The sequence below is a fragment of the Scatophagus argus genome, chromosome 4 (assembly GCF_020382885.2).
Source record: "Scatophagus argus isolate fScaArg1 chromosome 4, fScaArg1.pri, whole genome shotgun sequence".
In the NCBI taxonomy this organism is placed as follows: domain Eukaryota; kingdom Metazoa; phylum Chordata; class Actinopteri; family Scatophagidae; genus Scatophagus; species Scatophagus argus.
In genome coordinates, this window is record NC_058496.1 from 26,252,037 (window position 1) to 26,277,660 (window position 25,624).

The 25,624-nt window shown below is 39.7% G+C and overlaps 1 protein-coding gene across 2 annotated transcripts; it reads right to left on the reverse strand.

Moving 5' to 3' along the window:
* Positions 1-260: 260 nt before the first annotated feature.
* Positions 261-25,303, reverse strand: rabl6b (RAB, member RAS oncogene family-like 6b). 2 transcript variants are annotated; one of them, XM_046386053.1, is made up of 17 exons: positions 25,176-25,303; positions 24,098-24,256; positions 21,098-21,492; positions 20,824-20,958; positions 20,402-20,449; positions 19,772-19,824; positions 19,549-19,637; positions 14,901-15,041; positions 13,796-13,901; positions 13,576-13,679; positions 12,930-13,315; positions 11,790-11,943; positions 7,353-7,556; positions 6,349-6,610; positions 5,932-6,118; positions 5,588-5,646; positions 261-5,484 (listed from the first exon to the last, which is right to left on the reverse strand). In XM_046386053.1, the coding sequence occupies exons 3-17, from the start codon at positions 21,225-21,227 to the stop codon at positions 5,296-5,298; spliced, it is 2,247 nt and encodes a 748-aa protein (XP_046242009.1). In that variant the 5' UTR covers positions 21,228-21,492; positions 24,098-24,256; positions 25,176-25,303; the 3' UTR covers positions 261-5,295. The 2 variants fall into 2 exon arrangements, with proteins under 2 accessions (XP_046242009.1, XP_046242010.1); XM_046386054.1 differs by lacking the exon at positions 24,098-24,256.
* Positions 25,304-25,624: the final 321 nt, after the last annotated feature.

Below are 25,624 nucleotides of genomic sequence, written 5' to 3' on the forward strand. Positions count from 1 at the left end.
CTCTTTGAAGTTTGGTGTTGTCTTTCCTGTCTCCTAGTTGATTTGACAAAGGCCCAGTTTGGACAGCTACATGTTTTTAGCGTTGTATCACATGGTGCTTTATTCTGCCCATCGTTAACAAACAGAAGTAACTTACTTTACTGTTTAATTCAGTAGTCTTGCACCTGGTGGCACACAGGCACAGAATCATCCAAGTCATAGTGTTATTCAAATTGTTTCAAGGGTGAAGTTCTTTTAAAAAAAAGACACAGGAAATGTTCTCTATGAAGAAATAAGTTTGCATTTATTGAACAAACCAAACATAGGCAAACTCACACATAGTGTAAAGATGGAACATGTTCCGGGTGAATAACAAATGAAGGGTTTTATTCCAAAATGTCATACATCCACTTGGAATAAATACCTAAAACAGTATTTGTGTGTGCATATCCATTCTCATTCTCAGTAATATTTACCTTAGACAGCAAAACTTATAACAACAATTATAACAATAATTTGTCCTGTCAGATCGATCCTGTCAACACAATATATGATTTCAGTGATATTGTTTCCACATGGTGAAAATCATTTTTAGAACACAGCTCTTCAAATATATATAATTTTTCAACATTCTTTGCTTGCTGTGCATTTAAGACTCATGCTTTGCTTGACATTGTGTTTTCAGCATGTGTCCTCAATCGCATGACAAAGACAAAATAGAGCACACAGTATTCAGGATCAATGCTGCGTAGTTTCAGCCTTGAAATATCAAACATAATTTCTTTGTAAACCAAGAACCACATGTGTATGGGAGATGAAACCTGTATGAAACCTGTTGGTTGTCAAAATATCTTTAAAAATACACATCATTTGCTCTCAGATGAAAGAATGCTTCACTTATTTGAAACATTTTGGTGGTGCAATTTATGCCAGATACTGCACATCATCTTCGTCTATCAAGAGCAGACAATTTGAGGCATTGGACAAAAGAAATAACACATGAAACGTTTAACAGTTCATACCAGCATGTACAGGAGTGGAAATCAATCACTGGAGGATGTATTACAGGAGAAAGTTAGGAAATGTAACCCACAAAGCTATATTATGTATTTGACTGCAGGAATGTTTAAGTACAAATATACTGATTTTGCCAAAAAAAAAAAGGGAATAACTGACACAAAGATCAAACAATGAGAAAATCTTGGAAATGTTATGAATAAATATTAACAAAATTCCATAATACTCATTTTATAAGGATGATGTATTGTTGTCCAATGAAAATCAAACCAAAACAAAAGACAAACAAATGTACTGATTCGCTGCAATTCTTATAAGAGGCTTTAAAAGGGAATTTCAGTATTTTTAAACCAGGGTCCTATATTTACATATTTTGGTACAATGATTCACAATTACCAAAAGTTTTGGGATTGGTCCAGTTGAACACCACAGCTGGCAACTCTGATCATCAAAACTACATCCATTTTTTTTTTCTTTGCCACTCACAGGCTGAGAATGTTACTCCAAGTGTGTGTCACTTCACCGAAAGTATTCTTACAGAGGCAGATAGTATGACTCTGAAATCTTGCAGGTGAGTTGTTGCAGTTATTTCCTCAACCAGATTGTTGAAATCAGCATAATTTTCTGCCATGACTTAGGAAATAAACCCTTGCAGGCAGTTTCTCTCAGAAAACTCATGTTTACTACTGTCACCTTCCTGCAACAACTCAACTTTTGTGAGATTTCAGCAAAACTTCTCTTTGAGTGGGACATGCGTTTCTGGTTAAACAAAATGGATTTTATTCTTTAACAAAACAGGTCTCTCTCTATACAGCACTGTTAGTTGACATAACTGAAGGCTTGAGTTGCCACAAAGGATGACGCTGTAGTCACTGTAGCTGTGTTGCAGCTACCAGGTAAGGTAACTGGATTCATTCTAAAACTTCTGGCAAGTATGAATTATTTACACACCAAATATGTAAATACAGGCTCAGGTTTAAAAATACCACAATGGTTCCTTAAGGATGGTAAAGGTGCTGTTTCACCATTAAAAAGGTAGAACAATTTTAAACCAACAGAGCTACTTAACACTTCACAATAAGAACACTTAAAAATGGTTGATGAGCATAGTGGCAAACCATTAGCTTGTGGTAACCTGCAATAAGGCAGTTGCCGAAAACATGATAAGAACTGTATACAGCCTACAGACTGAAGCAGAGGAAGGCGGCTGTTAAAGTGTGCTAACAGGGTTGAAAGATAACTTATAAAGCTATATTGAACAGTGGATGAAATCATAAAATTAACAGTGATGACTTGTTCACAATCAAAGTGGCCTTCGGGGATGACAAAAGCCAACACTGGACCAGTGGCTGTTGTTGGTTTCATGCTAAGACTATGTCCACACAAAGCTGACTAGCTTTTGAAATGCTGTGATAAGGATAGGAAAATGACTAGTGCTGGGATCAGATTACACAAAAGAGGGTCACTTACGCACACAAAAACCCAACAACAGGTATGGTTTGTGGTAAGCTATGTGATTGCAAAATCACATTGGGAGCATCAGGAGTAGATGGTTGCTACTGCAACACGTTGTACCAAGAGAAAGGAGAATCCTACACTCAAGGCAGATACACTAAGTGACGAGATCATTAATGTAGTAAAGTAATATATAATGTAATGACGGCCAGGGTGTGCCAAAGCAGACTTGAGTCACAGAACTGCACAAAGAAAACCAAAAAACACTGCACATTTTTCTGGCTTGTCCTAAAATGGTGTGTTAGTCTATCTGTACCGCAACAGTAGCAGTGCAAAAACATGAGTAATATATCAACTTAGGTACAGAGATCACTGTGAACGAGAACATGAAGACAGTGACAGAGGCCACACAAAAAAACATTCCCAGATATATTCACTTTCGTGTGACATTTTCAGTTGTTGAAAGGCTGAAAAAGCCTGACAACAGCTAGTTGCTGACATTCTCGCAAAGTGTTCTCACGTGAGCTCCTGATCCAGAAAAATCACATCCCTGATTCTTGCTGTGGCTTGGCCGAGAGACATGGCAGACTACAGTACACATTTGACCTTGATGTACTGCGTTTTTGTTCATACTGCAAACAAATCACATCTTTAAGAGGGACTGTACGCACTGCTATTTGCAAGGGATCAGCTTGGACTTGTGAGTCCAGACATGACCCACTTACCTGCATGTGTCGCTGTGGACGCAGACATCGGCAACTGTGTAAACTGATAGGGCATGGAGCAGTTGTCCAGCACAGAAGAATGAGAAAGTGAGACCCTCATCTTGTTCTCTAAACAGCTGTGATGACAGATTTATTTTACTGTCTCACCATGGACCGCTGGTCTCTGTGTTGTCCCCCATACCACTTTGCTAGTAATAGCATGGACTGAGCTCAACTGTTCTGGTGCACGTCTGACACTCTGGATTTGACGTTGCTGTGTTTTGGGTTAAGTGACATAAAGGACATTTGGAAATATGATTTGACCAGCTAGATGGTCCAGACTGACATGCATCTGTAGAGATCCGATTTGAATGGTTTTTCAAACTACCTCCCAGTGTGGTTTGGATCAAAATTGACTTTATGAAAGTACATCTACTTACAATCTGGATTGGGCAAAAAACCAAAAAACATATATTTTTCCTTGAAGTCTAAAAAAGGCTAGAATCCCAGACTTGCTGTTGTATGCTTCCATGCACCAGTTAAGTTGCATTTTACAGCCATGTCCAGACTCACTCATGTAGTGACTGATAGAGATTCGCTCACATTGAGCAACAACAGTCACCGGAAGCTCACTATCAACAAAACCAATGAGCGTCTGTTGGACTACAATGCTTCAGTGCTGCATAGAAGCTACAAATTCTAAAACGTGGATGATCCATATACATCTTCAACCTGGCCGCACAGAAGATCTATACAATCAGCACAGTTTCAAGGGGGACACCCAAGATTAGACCAATTCAGTATGTGACCAAATGTGAAATATGGTTGGAACCTGCCCTTTTGTTCCTGAGGTACAGTGCTAAATAATCACCAGCAAAGTGGTTTTGCATAACATTATGAAGTTCACCTTTGACCTTTTTGATATTAAACATTTATGTGAAAATTTGTCAGAATTAGCACATAAATGCTTGAGTTAAGGCTAAAATGTGTTTTGTGAGGTAACACCAAAATTTAATCAGTTCATCTTTTCCAAGTGAAGATTTCTGCCAAATCTGAAAAAAGAAAAAAAATTCTCTCAAAACTTTCCTGAGATATTGTGTTCACAAGAAAGAAGGTCACAGTGACCTTTGACCACCACAATCTAATCAGCTCATCCTTGAGTCCAAGTGGATGTTTGTGCCAAATTTGAAGAAATTCCCTCAGTGTTTTTGAGATATGACGGGAACGGGACCGATGCATGGGTAACCTTAAAGCATAATGCCTCTGGCCATAGGTGAAGCACAGAGGCATAAACTTCTGTCTGTCATTTTTCAGGTCATTGTGAGATGTCTCCGCCTCAGAACTGGCTGTCTTCTCAATATTCAAGAGGCAAAATGTGCAGCTATGGTTCTATATTTTTACTCCTGATGCTGTTATCTACACTAAGACAAATACTAGCTAAGTGTGGATGGAAGTCAAAAACAAAGATTTTTTTTTTTAATTTAGTGAGCTTAGTGTGGACAAGTCCCCACTTGTGGATGACAAAAGTCATTTCCTTTGCTGGTACTGGGCAAAATTCTCAAATCAAATCACTATGATGGTGAAATTCAAGATACAAGATTAAATCTACCATTCATCATTTAAGCAAACAAATAGGAAAGACAGCACTACTGAGTGTCATATGAGTCAGTCATCACTTAGCATGCTCTCAATTATTACACCAACCAAACATTCAGACAAAATGGTAACCCTATTTACAGCAGCTGATTTTAAGTGTATCATTTGCAGAGTGTATCAAGTCAAAGAAAAATATTAAGCTAACATATCCAATCAGTACAAAAAGCCAATTTGTGGCTACACCAATGATCCAATGTTAATGTCACGACTCACTACAGTACATGTGGGTCTCCTTGCCACTTCTTATAGGTTAGAATGGAAGTAAGAACAGCAGTGCAAACAGGGATATCAACCAGAAGGAACATAGGGGTACCACAGTTCTTGGGTATTTTACCTGGGTGCCATCCATAGCCTTGTGTATTGCGTATGGCTTGGAAATGATGCTTTATGCACATAAAAGTCAAGGAACCAGGAGGGTTTTTAACCACCACAGACCTTGCTGCTCTTTTGCGGCTCCATTTTCATTTCAATAAAGCAGGAGCTTTTATAGTTCCTCATAATCACCGTCATCTCTTTTAACGGGTGCTCCTCCTCCTAGAAAGTCCTCCAGCTCATCCACTTCTGTTTTCTTGGTTCGGGATTTCTTTTTCTTTTTCTCTTTCTCATCTACTGCTGCAGCTTCATCTTTTTCCTTTTTCTTGTGTTTGTGTTTCTTCTTGCTCTTTTCATCTTCCTGAAAATGTTTAAACACATGACTATTATTATATATATTAACGTATTTTTAGAAATACTAATACATGCAGTAACTAACATGAAAAATCTCTTTTTTTCTTTACCTCTTTGCTTTTCTTCTTCTTCTTCTTCCTCTCTTTGGAGGAATATTTGCTTTCTTTTTCTGAAAGAGGAGCAGATACATATAGTAGTGTTTTTACAGTACATTATGATGCCACAGTGAAGATGACATTTGAGCTTTTCCATCTAAAATGACATCACTTCATCATTTTATCCCATTATATGTACACACACACATATATATATATATGTATATATATATATATGTGTATATTTGTATAGAATTATGTCATAATTAGTATATGATTTCTTGATTTAAGGCTGAAAACATGTTCTGTGAGGTCACAGCGACACAGACATGCATTTGAAAGTATATTCAGGGCCTCACCTTCCTGCTCCTCACTGCTGTCTTTGGCAGCGGGAGCCTCTTCTTGGATGCCGAGGCCAAACAGGTCAGTATCGTCCTTGTGTTTGAAGGAGATCACAGTGGGCTTCAGAGCTTCTGGCACCTTGACTAACTGCATCTCATCATCAGAGAGGTCAGAGAGAAGCTCATCTCTGACTGGAAATGTATCCTTGGAAGAACAGAGCAGCCAAAAATGAACAACTACCTGAAGAAATGTTTGGATATTTTCAGAAGTTACTGAGAAAAATGAAGGATTCTGCAGTTTCAGTGAACTGGTGTGCAATAAAAATCTCTTTAGCAGTACTAGCTGACAAAAATTCAACAATTATCTTAAAAGTTCAAGCTTCCAGAGTAAAAAGAGCTTGAATATGCTGTGATGGTAAGTTTGTTATACTTTACTTTTGTTATTTTTGGTGTATCTGATGCTTCAGACTCAAAGTCGGGGTCATCCATGACAAATGAGAGCAACTGCTGGGCTATAGGAACCTCGGGGTCTGTATCAGAGTCCTCAGCTTTGGGTGTACTTCCCTTCTTCTTGCCTTGGTTTCGAGACAACTGCTCTGCTGCTGGAGTTAAAGTGAGGGAGATGGGTGCTGTGGTTTGGCCTCTGAGCTCTTGAGCGTTAGATGCCACCTTTGGTTTTGTAATGTGGATCACAGGTCTGAAACAGGGCGATATGGAGCATTTTAACTTATAATATGCTTAAAAGTTACACTGGGCTTTACAGTGTAAATACTCTCAGCACACCACAGTGCTAGATGTGACAGATCTAAATCATTCCCAACTCAGGCCATGCATTTGCAACGTAATACTGTGAGGTATATAGTAAATTGTGTAGGGAGTCTACATAACCTGGGCACTATCAAGTCACAACGGAAAGAAATAACACTTGTAATAACATAACATGAGACAGATGCCTTCACGTCACACATTTCATTGCTCTGACTGGTTGTAGGCCTATCCAACTGCATGCAGTATTTTGGTTTGCACCTGCTGATAATGCAAGGGGAAGACTGAAAATGAACTGAGAAGCTCCAGACGAGTAAGCATTTGCAAACTAGTCAGGTCGTGCCAGGCTACATAAGTCTCAGTACTCACAGGAAATTTCTTATCTTATTTCTCATGTAGACCAGGAATGGAAAAGATAGCTCAAATAGTTATTATGTCAGGAATGGCAATTTCAAATAATTTTTTTTCTTCAGAAGGATTTGAAAATAGAATGGAAGATAGTCAAAGATGATAACTAAACAGAGCATTATTAGATTTTGTCTATATTATGTTAGGTATCACACACCATATGCCCTGACTCCTGTTCATTTCAATAGCAAAATGGCAATAAAAGGGATGACAATGCGCTTAACCCTGCTGTACCACTGCCAGGTTCTTTCTGAGAAAATACTTACGTTTTTAGCTCAGGTTCACTGTCCAGGTCTTGATCATGTGTGACAGCGGGGGCTGCTGGTACTCCCTCTTCCTCGTCACTGGTCAGAGTGATATCTTTACTGAGGGGCAAGATCTCAGGTTGGGGAATGGTGGGTTCAGTGTCATCAGGATCAAGCTCATCCTGGAAACCAGACACCATAGGGTTTCCTCTGTCTTCACCATCACTGGTCAGAGAAAGAACAGGAAAAGGTCATTTGCAGGCTACTAGACAAATCTGCTGGAACAGCTGGAATGCTTGAAATAGGACATCAGTGACCTTGAATGTACATATTCACATTTTTAAATCCTGAAAATTCTGTTAAATATAACTTGTGCATTAAATAGATAGCTCAAAAACAAAATTAAAAGCTTTAACAAAGGAACTCTGAGAACTGCCTGACATCAGAGCCAATAGTCCACTCTTCCATGATATGCAAATATGCAAGCACAAGCATGTCTCTGAATATTTCCAAAACCTAACGTAATTATGTCAAAATATGGTTGTGAATAGCAGAAGACACAACATCACCTCTCAATCATCACTTCTGACCTAGTAAAACGGTGTGGCAATATCTGCAGAGACCCTGCATGTGCCTGTATTTTCTAATTATTATTATTATTATTATTGTTAGCATCTTGCTATTTCGGGTACATTTCTGGGCATTAGTCTTTAAGATAAGATAAGAACTTTACTGAGCCCGCAGGAAACTGTTGAACACTACTTTGTGTAGTGTTCTTGTGACCCCCAGCTAATAACAGTACAATGATTGTGTTGCCAAAACCGATGTGTGCCAAAACAAGAACAGGGAAAAAAAAAAAAAAAAATCTCATTTATAAATCTGTGTGCACGCAAATCTGCAGGCAATGTTCCCTGTATAAATCAGAGTGATCAGCTTCATATCCTGCCCTGTACACGACTACATACTACATTTAACCACACTGTAGATGGTTATTGCAAAGCATCTTGTGAATGCTGATGCACAGAAATTATCCTGTTGATGTTTTTTTTAAATGTTTTTTTATGGTGGCAACATTTAAAAGCAAGATGTAGAAAAGGAATTTTTCTGACACAGAAACAAGCTGCTTGTGGGTGAAGTTGAAGTTAATTCCTCCATTCAGATACGCTATATGTTTTATGGTGTTTTTTTAGGGGTTGGACTTGGCCCCTGACTTCCAGTGAAGGGAAATCTTAATGCTTCAGCATACCAAGACATTTTGGACAATGCTGTGCTTCCAACTTTGTGGCAACAGTTTGGGTCCTTTTCTATTCCAGCATGACTGTGCCCCAGTGCACAAAGCAAAGCTCCATAAAGACATGAATGAGTTTGGTGTGGAAGAACTTGACTGGTCCACACAGAGTCCTGACCTCAACCCCATCCAACACCTTTGGGATGAACTGGAACAGAGATTGCAACCCAGTCCTTTTTGTCCAACATCAGTGCGCTACTGCATGAATGGGCAAAAATTCCCACAGAAACACTCCAAAACCTTGTGGAAAGACTTTCCAAATGAGCGGAAGCTGTTAAAGCTGCAAAGTTGTCTATGTATAGAATGCAATATCATTAAGGTCCCTGCTGGTGTAATGGTCAGGTTCCCCGGTACTTTTGTCTATATATAGTGTAGTCCCCTATCAGTGCAAGGTCAATGTGTGCCTATGCTTCAATCATGCAGCATTATGTAAGATGTCACTGTATTTGTTTACAGCAAACAGACTGATTGCTTTACATCTTGCCAAAATTGTTGTGACAATCAACACCATGGGAACACGTTACCATTTTTCTCAGTAAATACATTACTCAAGGTGCTATTGATGTGACATTTTGACCAGATGTCTCATGATGGGTAAAAGTATAGAGCTCTCTCAAGACCTTTGCAACCTTATTGTGGCAAAACACACTGATGGCATTGGTTAGAGAAGGATTTCTAAACTGCTGAATGATGAGCACTGTCGGGGCCATAATCCAGAAGGGAAAGAACATAATTTCACCATAAACTGGTCACAACCAGATACTCTTCGCAATATTTATGACAGGGTGAAAAGAATTATCAGAAGAGTTGTCCGAGAGCCAAGGACCGCTGGTGGAGATCTTCAGAAAGACCTGGAATTAGCAGGTACAATTGTTTCAAAGAAAACAATAAGTAATGCACTCGACCGCCGTGGCTTGTATGCACGCTCACCATGCAAAACTCCACTGCTGAAGAAAAAGCATGTTGAAGATCGTTTAAAGTTTTCTGCACAACATTTAGACAAGCCTCTGGTCAGATGAGACCAAAATTGAACTCTTTGGATGTCATGATACACACCACGTTGGGAGGTCAAATGGCGCTGCACATCACCCCAAAAACAAGATACCAACAGTGAAGGTTGGAGGTGGGAACATCATGGTGTGGGGCTGTTTTTCACCATATGACACTGGCAAACCTCACATAACTAAATGGAGGATGAATGGAAAAATGTACCGAGACAGTCTTGATAAAAATCTGCTGCCATCTACCAGGATGATGAAGATGAAACGAGGGCAGACATTTCAGCAAGACAGTGATCCCAAACACAGCCAAGGAAACCCTCAATTGGTGTCAGAGAAGGAAAATAAAGCTGCTAGAATGGCCCAGCCAATCACCTGACTTGAATCCAATAGAAAATCAATGGAAAGAACCAAAAATCAGAGTTCATAGACAAGACCCACAGAACCTTCAAGATTTGAAGACTGTTAGTGTGGAAGAATGAGCCAAAATCACACCTGAGCGATGTATGTGACTAGTTTCTCCACACAGGAGGCATCTTGAAGCTGTCATTACCAACAAAGGCTTTCGTACGAAGTATTAAATAAATTTCAGTAAGCGTGTTCAATATTTTTTCCCTGTGTCATTCCATTTTAATAGACATAACTTAATTTATGGACATCTATAATTTAATTTCTTTGCATGTGTGGATTACTTGCATTGTTTACAACATATGGTGAAAATTTCACATCAATATCACCTTTAGAAATATACAGTATTTACTGAGAAAAATGGTGACGTGTTCAGTACTTAATTTACTCTCTGTAAATGAATTCCCATTAGCTGCCATTGTGAAGGGTTTTTTGGCTTGTCTTGGCTGGCTTGGACCAGAAGTAGTAGAAGGAAGAGTCGGTTAATCCACTGTAGTTGCAGCTTTCACAAAAAAATCTTAAAATAGGTGAATTCATAAATTTAGTTTTACCATTGAATCTCAGATCAGAGCTCTCTAGACAGAGTGTCACAGACTTCTCTCAAAAAATAATTTAAAATATGATGCATTGTTATTCATTAAACTATTCAGCATTAAATAAGTATTAATAGCTCAATCTTGAACAAATGTTAAGGAAATGTAAGTACATTGTGCTAATAATACCTCTCATAACTCATGGACTTCCACAAGGTGTTTTGCCCTTACAGAAAAAGAGCTTGCTGCACTTGTGGCAACAAGCACTGTCTTCATTGCTCTGGTAATATGTAATAATACATTTGTCCATTTAGCTCTCTCTGCCGTGTGTGTGATCAGTGCTACAGTATGTGACAGGAGCCACCATTCCTCAAAGACATGCCTGGACAGAGACATCTCTGTTCTGGATTTGTAAGAGTGAAGATGCATCACAGACAAATCTCTTGATCAGAAACGGAGTTGGCAACATAACATGTGCAAGATGACTTTTATGAAGCAATAATAAATGTGAAGTTCCGTGAGCAGAAACAATTATGTCAGAGCTTACACAAAAACTTTAATGCTATTTGATGTTATCTTCGATCTCTGCAATGGCTTATGATAATTTCATCAGTTAATTACCATAATGTCCAGCCCTCTCCTCTGCACTTTTCAAATTTACAGGTGATCATGTAGTAGTTATGGCTCACTACAAGTGCAAGTATAAATAATCATAGACATTCAAACCAGAATGATTATGATAAAGTGGATCTCCATTTAATGTTTGATACTAAGTGAAATTAAGTGTGTGAGAGTAAATGAGGCATTATGAAACAATCTGGCTTAAATTCACCACCTCACCATTTGCGTTGGAAATTTACCGTCTCCAAAATGGTTGTTCGTACATGTCACAGGTTATGTACAGGATTCATGTTGTTTGTTCTTATAGATCACAATTTTTTGTGGAAAGTGGCTAATAGCTACTTAATCATTCTTATACATCCTATCACCAAGGTTCATGAAAATCTGCAAGTAGTTCTTCCGTAATCATGCAGACAATCAGACAAACCAACGAATCAGAATGAACACATGACCACCTTGGTTCACTTTTTTGAAAAGAATACTATGAATAGAGCATTGTTTCACTGCCCCAAACAGCACGGTAAAAAGATAAAAAAAATCAACACATATGATGAACAAATACCGGCTTCCTAATAACAAGCTAATCTAAAAGTATTCATAAATATCTCACCTGTCACTGTCCACAGCCAGAGCAGGTGCAGGCTGAGACACTCTGGTCTTTGAGGGCAGGCTGTCCTCCAGGAAGCTTTTATCCAGTCTCTCGTCTGGCACAAAATCATCCACACTCTGAACCTTAGCAGGACATACTGCTGCAGGCAGGCCCTCTGAACAAACAGAGAGCATAATTTATGTAAGTCACTATTAAGGAAGGAAAAAAAAAAAACAACAAAAAAAAAAAAACTATACGCAGCTCTCCTTGCAGCTGTCGTTACACACAAACTCTAACGAAACAATAAAATCACATGACAATCCAATACCAGCCAGTCTTTTGATCATTTTAAAAGCTCTGCATTTCTCAAGTGCTAAGTTCTCAGTCTTGTGACCAGCTGCTATAGACTTTGTAAGCTGAAGTTAAGGATGAAAAATTCATTCAAAAGGTCATCTGTCATGCTGATTCATGTAAGACTGAGTCATTATCTCAACAGCAATGCTGTATGTTATCACGTCTACATAAGTAAACAGGAGTACACAGGATCCTAAAACTTTTGGCTGTGGTCTTAAATGAAAACAACATTTAAGATGTCCAGTGTTTAAATAAAATCTGAAAATACAACAAATATTTCACACTCTACTGAATTAGAACCAGAAACATATTAAGTACAAAAATGTTCTCAAGTTAAGAAAATGGAAAATTTGACAATAAAATATGAAAGAAAAGGTACAATGTGTTGTTTGAATGACAGATCAGATTTATACAAAGAACTTGTTAAATTAAAATGGACAAATAAATACACCCACTGGCTGGAAGTGTCATATCCTGACATATTCTAGCCTCTATCTCTTTTTCTGTTTTTAAGACGCTATCTCTCTGATATAGTAATCAGACAGGGGCAGAGAGAAGTACATACAGGTTGGTTTTAGCACCACTCCCTATCGTGTAACGGCAGTTTCATTAACTTGTGCACTGAAGTTTGTATCTGTAAGGTTAGCTGTTCAGACACACAAAAACTGCTAATCGTTAACAGGTAATCAGTAAACTGTTTTGTGTGTTTGTCTGATCAGCTGATGCCTTTCAAACTATGATGACAGAGTTCTACTTGCAGACGGCGTACACACAGATGACGTGCTTGAGTAATCTGTAGAACCGTACCTGGTGCAGGAGCTGTCACCTCAGCAGCAGGAGATGAACCAAACAAGCGGGAGATGAAGCTGCGTTTCTGGGGGACTGAGGCCCCAGATGCAGCTATGGACTGAAGGTGTTCTGGCGACTGGGCCGATGGCTTCAACTCAACATTAGGTGAAGCTGCCATGCTTACCGATGCAGAGGGAGGTGGAGGGGAAGAAGCGGCTACAGATGGTGACTGTGGAAGCACCTGGGAGGAAATTGGGGGTTGAGGGGTGGTGGGACTGGAGCTGCCTGTGGAGGCCCCACTGGGGGGGACGGTGGGGGACTGGGAACCTGAGGAGGGACTCTGACCATTGGCTGGTCCAGGAGAACCATAGCCCTTACTGCGAGACTCCAAGTTCTCCAGAAAACTGCAGAAATCACAACAGGGCTGGTTAGAAAACTGTGTTTCACCTGCAATAATGTGTGAGGACTGTAGTGTTAATGCTACTCTCTTGAATCAGTAAAAGTCATAACACTGCGCTAAGATCAGCACAAAAAATGCGATACTCAGGGATTCAAAGAAAATTAAAAACAAAAAAAACAAAAAAACACAAATCTGTTTGTCAAAAGGAACTAATTACAATTACAAGGACAGTGCACTAGCAAAAAGAAAAAATGCAGACAGTACATCTCATAGTTTTGATCTTCAGTCTCCTGCTGAACACAGAGTTCCTCAAGGGTGGCATCCATGTCTAGCTGGTTGGTCTCCAGCTGCCTCAATAGTGTCTCTCTCTGCACACAAATGCAAATACAGACACACACACCTATCAATCAAACAGGGTGGAACAACTAATGCTGCTGTATGTACAATAATGATACGAATGATTACATAAAAATTTAAAAATGACCTGTAGCTGCAGGAAGGGGATGTTGAAAAACCTGTGCAGATACTTCAAACCAAACCCATTCTTCATCGAAGATTCAGCATAGTGGATGTAAGACGATCCCATTGGTCTGAAAAACACCAAAGTGTTAGTAGCTGTCTTTGATGACAATTTCATATGCAATACGTTTGCATGTTGCATAAAAGTCCGAGTAATCCTGTTCATTAAACAACCTTAACCTTAACCTTAACTGCCCTTTAGCCGTGGCCTAAACTTTGGAGAAGTGGCTTGTGATGGGAAGGTCGCTGGTTCGATTACCCCACCGGATGGGCTGGAGAAATTTGAGTGCTTGTGGTGGACTACAGCGTTTCAAACATGGATTCTAGAATGCGAATGCCTCACACACATCTTCAACCAGCCAGCACACCAGCAGCAATATGTCCAGGTGGACACCCAAGATTCACCAATTCAGTATCTGAGCAAATGTGAAATATCTTCATAATCTCCCCTTCTACTCATGAGTTATTATGTTGAATAGTAACGGAAAACATTATGATGTCACAGTGAAGAGGATATTTCACACTGGATATAAAATGTCATCACATTTTATCCTATTTGACATTTGTGTGAAATTCTGTCAGAATTAGCGAATTAATTCTCGTGTTAAGGCTAAAATGTGATTTGTGAGGTCGCGGTCCAAAACCAAAATCTAATCAGTTCATTCTTGTGTCCAAGTGGAAAATATAAATCTAAAGAAACTGTTTCAAGGGGACCAGAAAAAATAATGCAGGCCATGGCTATTGTCAGAGAGAAAGGTAAGCTCGTTCTCTGTTTTGTTGTTCTCCCAATTTTTTTTCTCTAAATATCTTACTCTGTCATTTCTCACACGTTTGAATTCACTTCAGCAATCTCTGGCTCACATTCCATTACATGGTGTTATGTAGTTTTGTCATTTATTGATAAGGTCTACAGGGAAATTAGAAGGGTGCGATAGAACTGCCTGTGTAACTGATATACTTTAGAGGTAACCGCATTCTCAATGATAACATCCATAGGAGAGTGGGAGCTTCCATCACAGTGGAAGTTTGTGTTTCCAGTCCAATCATTTCACCATTAAGCTGATCTCTACCTGTTCAGTCCAGCAATCAGGTCTCTTATATCATCAGGGAGGATGACACGATGCTCGCCCATGTCCCTGTGGTTTCCCAATATACACACTGGCACGTGCGTGGGTACTTTGGGTAGTTCTCTCAGGATATAGTTAAAAGTCCTGCAATTGACAAAATCACAACACACATTTATTGGTAGGTGAAGAACACTTAAAAGAACAATAGACCAGTAACTACAACCAATGAGTTTGTGGTGGACCACTCTATTAGTGCATTCTTTGAGAGAATAAAAATCAAGTGAATTACTAGTTTGGTCAAATCAGCTGATTCTAACAGAACATAGAGAAGCTCAAACTTCAAAAACATGTATGCTTCAAACATATCTTCAACCCCTCGGCCCGGTAGATGTACAGGTGCATCTCAAAAAAACTGAAATTTGTGGAAGTTCTTTTTTTTCACAATTTAATTCAACAAGTGAAACTTTCATATACTCTAGATTCATTACATATAAAGTGAAGTATTTATTTATTTTTTAATTTTAATTGATGATTACTGCTTACAGCTCATGAAAATCAAAAATACAGTATCTCAAAATATAATAGAATATTTCATTTCAAGTTTGAGTAAATTGCTATTCATGCAGTATAAATACCGAGTGTCTCTTGGTCTAGTTCAGTACATGCAAACGCAATCATGTGAAAGACTGCTGACTTGACAATTGTCCAGGGGACGATCATCATCACCCTCCATGAGGAAGATAAACCACAGAAGGTCATCACTGAAAGGGCTGGCTGTTTGCAGAGTGCAGTATTGAAGCATATTCATGTAACATTGACTGGGAGGGTGGAAGTGTGGCAGGAAAAGCTGCACATACAACAGGGATGACCACAGTCTTTTGAGGATTGTCAAGCAAAGCAGATTAAAGAACCTGAAACAGAGAATCTGTGGGGTATTGTCAAGAGGAAAATGAGAAACACCCAAATCAATAATACAAATGAAGTCCATTATCAAAGAAACTTGGGCTTCAATTAACGCCTCAGCAGTGCCACAGACTGCCACGTCGCTTTGATGCAGTAATTCGTACTAAAGGAGTACCGAATGAATGAAGAAAATATTCATTGAAATTAAAAGAAAAAGGCTTGAAATATTTCACTTCATGTGTAATGAATCTAGACAATATGAAAGTTACATCTTTTGAATTAAACCATGGAAAAAAAAGAACTTTTCCATGAGATTTACATTTTTTGAGATGCACCTGAACACAATCACCGCAGTTTTAAGTCGGACACCCATGATTGGTGTCACCAATTCAGTGATACTACCGTTACATTAGAATTACAAGTTCTGCACAGATGTTTAAAAACAACGAAATTACAAAGTAATATCTAACTGCTGATATTGAATGTTGTGACCTTAAAATAAACTAGTAGTGATTTCTGGTTCACCTCCAACATGGCAGCAGCATAGAAAAGGAGGTCCTACATAAGGCCTATAATCAATTATGTAACACGACAGGGTGCTGATCATGGCCAGAGGAAAACAAAGGAAAATGACTCAAAAACCTGGATATCAAAAAGGACAGTGAAGAAACTAAGCAAAAAGGCTAGCAGAACTAGGTAAGATCCAACTGAACCAAAGGGTGAACCCAGTTAGGCTAAAGAAGAGCACTGGCTAGTGGACAGACAAGCCTGAACAGCCAAACTAAAGAGGAAATACAGCAGATACCCCAAGTAGGAAACAATTCTACAAGAAATAAACTAAACTCAGACAAAATTGAAGTTAATATGTTTGGCTCTAGACATCATTATCTAATGAGATAGCTACACTGGATGGAATTACCTTGGCCTCCAGCAACACCAAAAGGAATCTGGGAGTTATCTTTGATCAGGATATGTCCTTTAACTCCCACATAAAACAATTTTCAAGGACTACCTTCTTTCGTCTGCATAACATTGCAAAAATCAGGCACATCCTTTTCCAGAAAGATGCAGAAAAATTAGTCTATGCATTTGTTACTTCCAATCTGGATCACTGCAGCTACCTATTATCAAGCTGCCCCAATAAGTCTATAACACTCTCCAGCTGATCCAGAATGCTGCTACACATTTACTGACAAGAATTGGTATAAGAGATCATATTTCTACCATATTGGCTTCTCTCTTCTCTCTCAAAGCTCGGTCAGGTACCATCATATCTTAAAGAGCTCATAGTACCCTATCATCCAATGGGAACGCTACACTCCCAGGATGCAAAGATACTGGTTCCTTGAGTCTCCAAATGTAGAATGGGAACCAGAGCCTTCAGTTATCAAGCTCCTCTCCTGTGGAACCTTTTGGTTTTGGTCTGGGAGGCAGATTCTACATTTAAGAGGAGACTTTAAACCCTTCTTTTTGACAAAGCTTACAGTCAGGGCAGGCTTCGGCTAGCCCCTAGTTATGCTGCTACAAAAAACAAAACAGAATGAAAAAAATAAGGAAACTAGAAGAGCCCACTCAGTAGAGTCAGGTAGCATAGAGCTGTAGGGATAGGGCAATAATAGGCAATAGCACCTACACTAACAATACCACTCTGTATGTTACCCATAGAGGGAAATGTGGAAGAAATTGCGGATCACTTCCTGGAAAACTCTGTACAAAGAAAGGATTTACAATTACAATTTAATTTGCATTTTTCTTTCTCAAATTTTAAATGCCTTGCAGATTACTGATCTACAGGGCATATAGATTTAAAATGAATTCCACCATTTGTACCATTACAATGCTATATGGTAATAAAACAAGTTATTTTTAAAGGTAGCTATTTTCTACCATAATGCTAGCTATACTTCATGTTGTACTGTTTGCAATATGTCACCAAAGGAAGACGTGAAAAGCAGTTCATTCAACTAACATGGCTGTCTAGTTGACCACATCACTCTATTGGTTTGTTCATGTGGCACAAATCTTCTACTCAATGAGGTTATGTGAAGTTTAGAAACAATAAAATTAAGACAACATGAAATATTCCAATCTCTGCGGTTAGCCTGAAAAGTAGACTGTGGACACCTTGAAGACAATTTCTCAGCATTCCAAAGCACACAATAACTTATATATAACAGCACAGCATTTTTCAAAATTAGTTGTTAGAGTTTCACCATGTCAGACCTCCTCAGCATTTTTGCCATCAAGTCTCAAGTTGAGTCACAGCATACATACTGCTCTTGTTTTAGACCATTCATATTATTTATTACCTTACACTGGTTATTGTCTTACAAGTCACAAGAAAGTCTCTAATCAGGAAATGAAGGACTGACTGATTTGTGGCACACTTTTTTAAACAACATACTTTTTCATATTTGGGAGGTCAAGTGAGGTCAAGAGTCACTGGTCTTTTTTTTCTAAGTCTTTTTTGATTTTTTCGAGAGAGGCATCATCAAATTTGTGACTTGAGTCACGTGACTCAAGTCCACACCCTTGCTGAATTCCATTAATTCTGGGGGCAAAAAGGACAGGATTTAGGACACTAATTCATTATTCGGGATTGTGCTGAATTTGGTGAGTGAGATGCTTCATCCCACCCTTTATCTAATTCTGAAAATTAACCACATTATACTCACTAATTAAACTACTACTCCACTCAAAACACATGTTGGGCTATACCTCATTTTCAACCCTATTAGAGTGGAATATCCCTTTTATTTTTGCAACACCGTGGCATAATAATCAAGTTGAAATCACTGTCAAAAACCCAAAAATATAAAATACACGGAATTTTAGGTCATATTGCCTGCACCAGGTGAGGAGCCAGTAGTCAATAAAATAAGTTTTTCAAACATTGCAATCACTGTAACCATGTGAGGGCCTTGAGCATACAGTCATAAATGTGCACTAAAAAAATAGACTGATGGGTCTAATGATGAAACAATGATGGTGGACTTTTGTGGGGTGATGATTTAAGCAAGGAGGCTCACATATACATATTGTACATACCTGCACCGAGTAATATCAGCATATGTAAGAGGACATCAAGGCAAAGGTTTCAACTTTGAGGGTATTTATCATAATGCTTGTGATATAGGACTGCCACTATATTTTTCAACTATCAACAAAACCCATGAGAAGAGCAACATCAACACTTTCCACTTAGAGCAGGTTTAGATCAAACTTTTTAATTTAACTTTTAGTACAGAGAGACCCAACTAAACCCCCATAAGCAAGTACTTGCAACAGTGCTGAGGAAAAACTTGCTATTAGAAGGCAGAAACCTCAGAAGAAGGCGATTAGGAAAGTGCTACAATTGCAGTCTTTTTACTACATATTTGCTCTATGTGTTGAACTAGAAAAATGTTTCTAATAAACACCAGAGATATCGGCATGAATGAATACCGAAAGTGACAGAAATACTGTTACTACATGCAAAGTAACTAGTTACTACACCAGTATGACACATCAACAAAAAACATTACATGACACTTAATTGGTGCATTACGTCTTGCTTGCTAGTATGAAAATCTATATTCCCACACAGATGATGCCCAAAATAGCAACACTGAAATGTCTTTGAAGGTGAGCAAAATCCACCAATAGAAACTTTACAGACTGACTGAAACCAAATCTATCAATGCATTGTAGTATTAGAGTTCACTGATGAGATAGTGTTTGGACAAAAACTCAGACAGACAACTCTTACCACTGCTTGGTAATGTCAAACATCATGATGACTCCATTACAGTTCTTGTACACATCCAGGAACTCTGCATCCAGGGCCACTTCATCTGACTACAATACACATATTAAATAAATGTATTAATCACATCACAGGAAAGAAAAACAAGTTTTCATCATTTACATCCTAGAAGACCTCTTGAGCCAATGCTATCACTGACTTACAAACAAAAAAGTGTGATAATCACCTCTTGGGGCTCATTTTCCAGTTTCAAATTGTCTCCACGCCTTTTGCCTTTGCCTGAATGAATGAGAAATAAGATGTGTTAAGTTTAGATAAACTGAAAATGGAAAGAAAAAATATCACTATCTACAGCTGGGTGCTGCTTTTCTTATGGAAAAGCATCTTGAAGCCTAATTTTAACACACATTGTCCTGTAAATACACACTTCTGGCATGAAGTCATGCTTCACACACTCAGGCTCTAGCTATATACAGCAGAAAACTGAGCCAAATTTTAAAATATAGCCACACAGGGAGTCGCCAAACCTTGAGAACATTCAGATAAAAAAAAGAAAAAGAATGGAAAAGAATGAAGCAAATACACAGCACACGGGTGAGTTCACTTTCCACACAACAACGCGACGCTCACCTACACCTTCTAGAAGAGTATACTTTTGGCCTGAGATGAGTGCGAGAGAGGTGCAAAAAAGACAATATCAACAGCGAGGACAGAAAAGCAAACAAATGACCACGCGTCTGTCTAACGTTCATGACATACTGCGACAGACCAAGCTGACTGCAGTAGACTGAAAAAGGGTGTCATTTCTGATTGTGAGGTATGCCTCAGTTACAAAGTCTGGTGTGCCAACACTCACCTTTGTCAACCACGTCCCACACCTCTACCTTGACCACATCATCGGTAGCTGAGAAAAACAGAGAATGTGCTTTCATTATTCATGTTCCTGGGCTGCAGAGAAAAATAAAGATTTACACACTATGAAGAGGTTCTGAAGGGGATCCATTAACTAAAAATTCTAGAAGAAGTAGAGGTGGAAAAAGGTTTGGTTTGCATGGAATGACTAACACAAACACAGAAAACGCTTGCCCTAAAAATCGGTTAGCTGAAGCTAAATACTAAGCCAAATGCAAGGTCTTTTTTTTTTGTTTTTACCTTGATATGGAGCCACTGAATAAATGACCAAGGCACAGACAGCAGATGTCAAATATTCATCAAAAAAGAAACATAAATTGTAGTGATATGCTGAAATAAATTGTAACATAAGATGACATGACTTACTTTTGTAATTCCAATGGATACTTGTGGCTTGGATCTCCTGAGTGGGTAGGTACTCCTCCACAAACTTCTTGCCCTGGAGTCGATGCCATAAAGTACTCTTTCCAGTGTTTCTATCTCCCCGGATGACTATTTTCACTTAAGAGGAAAATTGTATATTAAGTTCATGAATTAATTCAGAAAGCAGTTTATTACTTGACTGAGAATCAACATTTTATAAATTGACAGGCATATTAGACTGTAGAAGTCTGTTCATTTGACTATCTGTATGACTTACTATTATATTGGACCCCTTTGGCGAAACGTCTCTGCAGACTTTGGTTCATTGATTGCAAGCCAGCTGGGATGTTCTTGTCCCTGAGCTGCCCTGGCTCAGACCCCACCAGTTTCTTAAGTGCTGAAAACATCCTGATGAGATGTAACGTGTTTGTACAGGAACACGCTGAGGTGCAGTGGAACTCCCCTTACAATTCTTCACACAACAACTGAAGGAAAAGTGTAACAGTGGATCCTGAGGGCTGCGGAAGCTAAGGGTCCATGTTTAGGAGCAAGTACGATGACAAATGAGTAAATATTGTCTCTGAATTTAGCACAGGTTCTCCTGAATCTGACTCGATGTTCTTGCTCGCCAGTTCCAAGTGGAGGTAACTACCATACTGCTTGGAGCATTACCTGTGGAAAAACAGAGGAATGCAGAAGTTATAGGTTGGAATTAAAAAAAAAAAAGAGTCCATGCTTTTATTACTTCCAGGCTGGATTATTGTAACTCCCCTTTATCATGTTGCCCCAATAAGTCTCTAAAGATTCTCAAGCTTATCCAGAACACTGCTGGACGATTACTCACAAGAACCAGCATGAGAGATCATATTTCTCCTGTACTGGGTTCTCTACATTGGCTGCTTGTAAAATCCAGGATAGAGTTCAAAATTGTTCTCTTCACATATAAAGCCCTGAACGGTCAGGCACCATCTTAAAGAGCTAATAGTTCCCTATTATCCCACCAGAACTTTACATTCCCAAAATGCAGGGTTATTTGTGGTTCCTCGAGTCTTCAAAAGTAGATCAGGAACCATAGCCCTTAGTTATCAAGTTCATCTACTGCGGAACCATCTTCCGTTTTTAGTCTGGGAGGATGAGAGAATCAGGTGGTGGAGAGGGATGCTAGATAGACCCAGCAGACCCAAATGCACAGTGAGGGTTGGCTGGGAGCGTCTAGCTGAGGACCCGGTTACGATTCCCACCAAAACCAGAGCCGTGACTGCATCCCAGGGATGGTGGGGGACTTGGAATCCAAGTGGGCCATGTTCAATGCCACCATTGCTGATTCAGCTGTTAGGAGCTGTGGTCAGAAGGTCAGTGGAGCTTGACATGGTGGCAACTCTCCAACTAACTGGCGGATACCAGGGGTGAAGAAGAATCAACTTTTATTGGCAGTATATATATATTTTTACATACACACATACTGAATTTTACTACTGCACTTATCCCATCCTTAGTTGAACACACACATGTAACACCCGGAAAATTACATGCAGTGAAACACACACAGGAGCAGTGGGCAGCATCAAGCGCCCGGGGAGCATATTGGGGGGTTAAGTGCCTTGCTCAAGGGCACATCAGCCGGCTAATGAAGGGGGGGGGCATTTTTATCGCATTAATCACTCCACCACACCCAAAGGGTGCTGTAAAGCTGAAGAAGGAGTCCTGCAGGGCATGGTTGGCTTGTGGGACTCCTGAGGCTGCTGACAGCCACTGGCAAGCCAAATGAAGTGCGGCCTTTTGGAGCAAGACTTTTGGTCAGCCTCAAAGAAATTCTGGCAAACCATCTGGCAACTCAGGGAGGGGAAGCAGTGCTTCATTCACTCTATTTACAATGAGAATGAAGAACTGCTGAATGGATATAATTGTACAGTGGAAGGAATACTTTGAGGAACTCCTTAATCCCACCGGCACTTATTCTGTGGAGGAAACACAGGGGACTTGGGTGTGGGTCCTCCCATCACTGGGGCAGAAGTCGCTGAGGCAGTTAAACAACTCTGCAGTGACGGTGCCTCGGGTGTGGATGTGATCCCTCCCGAGTTTCTCAAAGTCCTGGATGTTGTGGGGCTCTCATGGCTGACACGCCTCTGCAAACACTGCATGGACATTGGGGACAGCGCCTTTGGAGTGGCACACTGGGGTGGTGGTCCCCCTTTTTCAAGAAGGGGTGCCAGAGGATGTGTTTTAACTACAGAAGGATCACACTCCTCGGCCTCCCTGGGAAGGTCTACACCAGGGTACTGAAAAGGAGAGTCTGTCTGTTAGTCGAACTTCGGATTCAAGAGGAACAATGCGGTTTTGTGCTGGCTGTGCAACACTGGACCAGTTCCAGCCTTGTGAGGGTGCTGGCGGGAGCATGGGAGTTTGCCCAACCAGTCCATATGTGTCTTGTGGTCTTGGAAAAAGCTTATGACCATGTCCCCCTGTGGTGGGTTCTCCAGGAATACGGGGTGGATGCTCCGTTATTACGGGCCATCCAACCTCTATAATTGTCAGAGTGAGAGCTTGGTTCGCATTGCCGACAGAAAGTCAAACTTATTCCCAGTGACGGTTGGACTCCACTAGGATTGCCCTTTGTCATGGGTTCTGTTCATAATCTTTAGGGACAGAATTTCTAGGTGCAGCCAAGTGGCAGAGGGTGTCAGGTTCGGTGCTCTTAGGATTCCGTCTCTGCTTTTTGCAAATGATGTGGGCCTACAGGCGTCATCGAGCAGTGACCTCCAGCTTGCACTGGGACGGTTTGCAGTTGAATGTGAAGCGGCTGGGATGAAGATCAGCACCTCTAAGTCTGAGGCCATGGTTCTCAGCCGGAAAAGTGTGGATTGCCCACTCCGGGTTGGAGGACAGTTGCTGCCCCAAGTGGAGGAGTATCTCAGGATCTTGTTCATGAGTGAGGGAAAGATGGAGGAGGAGGGGTCTGGCCTGGACACGCCTTGGTGTCCCACCGGATATGCTAGTGGAAGTGGCTGAGAAGAGGGAAGTCTGAGCCTCCTTGCTGAGACTGTTGCACCCTTGACCCCGACTCAGATAAGCAGCAGACGACAAAATGAAACAGCACTAGGTGAGACGAGGTATTGCTGTAGATTACACTATCAGTATATAAAGTTGTTAAAATGATCAGTGTATCAAAATACACATTAATGTTGATCCAGTAACATAGTAAAATGCCACAAGGGAACATCATAATGCACAATGAGTACTTTTTGTGCTCTAAGTACATTTTGCCGATAATACTTACTTTTCTTGAGTAAGTTCTTGAATGCAGCATTTCTACTTGTTGTGGAATATTTTCACAGTGTGGTAATGGTACTTTTACTTAAGTAAAGGATCTGAATAATTCTTTCACCACTAGTTATAGTGAGCACAGTGGATGAGGATCTTGTGCCAAAAAACAGAACTGCAATCAAAACAGAAATACAATATATTATTGTGTTTTAATGATACAAATGGAGAAATTCATGGGCTATTTCAAGTCTGGCTACAGGTCATTTCAAAATTGAGAAAAAAAGATCTTGGCTCTTGATTTGCAGTTATATAGGTCCTGCTATTATTTTTTAGCAAGGTGACAGACACCTAAAAGGACACACAGGTGTCCTTTTTTTCTGTGGTCATTTTGAATACCTCAGTAGGTAATATGTTTTATGTTTGTTTTTTTGTTTTTTTTAAATCAGATGCTTAGCTTAGCTCTGTAACTCAGATATGTCTGGGCTATACAATATTTATACTTAATGATGTTGCGTCGGTCAGTTCACCGGTATACCTTATTAAAGTCACATTACTACAAAGCATATTTCCAAGTCCCAGTATGTCCCATGACATGTCCCATGTCTCACTAAGATCCTAACGAAAGCTGTCAAGTGTCCAAGAGGTATTATATACTACATTATTGAGTACCACGATCAGCTTCGGGACTCTTCAGTTGACATTATCATTACTGTGTGTGTCTCTGTTCAGTTTGAGGAAAGACGAGAATTGAACTGTGCAATACTGTAATTATAACACATAATTTTCCCTTTAACACTACCCAGTTAGCATTACCTGCCCAGTCTGATAACGTGGAAGTAAAGAGAGAGCTGTTCCGAACATGTCAAAGCAAACACAGGCAAGGTATGTCAAGGTCAAAGCAGGCTTGAAACACTGATGAGGCAGTCGGGTTTATTACCTACCCTGACTAAAAGGTAACGTTATCCTTTGGCTCTGTTTTGGCTAATGTTAGCTGTCCAACCGATATTAGCTTAGCTTTTCTCCTGTACGCTCAGCGACATGAAAGGGCAGTTAGATTTTATGTCTAGGCGATATCAACTACAAATACTCACAGTTGTTTAATGGCGTAAGAATTTGCTGCCCCGGCATCTTTTTCTCAAAACATCTGTCAGTCTTCCATTCAGGGAGCAACGTAGCAGCGACATTCCGTCGCAAAGAAAGCAGGTATACCAACCCAGCGTCAAGTTTGACGTAAAATATATAAGTTCCGGTTAACTTTAAAAATAAAGAATTGATAAGAAAAAAAAAATACAACCATGAAAACTATGTAGACATCGGCTGGAATGTATGTTTAACACTGCTGCCTATTTCCAGTTCACGTCAAATAAAATCGATTAAGTACTTTACGGAATAATCCTGGTCTTGAAACTAGAAGTCACTACTTGTCAGCCAGCATTAAAGGGCCAGTTTAAATCATATTTTCTCAAACAACCACTGGGTTACCAAGCTATGGAGACAGTTTCTGTTTTAGGTCGCAAGGTTGCCTGATATCCACCTGTGC

Coding starts and splice junctions, on each gene's coding strand:
- rabl6b (XM_046386054.1), bottom strand. CDS start 21,227: ATGTTTTCAGCACTTAAGAAACTGGTGGGGTCTGAGCCAGGGCAGCTC. Junction 20,959..21,097: donor CAAAGGGGTCCAATATAATA/GTAAGTCATACA, acceptor TTTCCTCTTAAG/TGAAAATAGTCATCCGGGGA. Junction 6,611..7,352: donor AGTGAACCTGAGCTAAAAAC/GTAAGTATTTTC, acceptor GCCCTGTTTCAG/ACCTGTGATCCACATTACAA.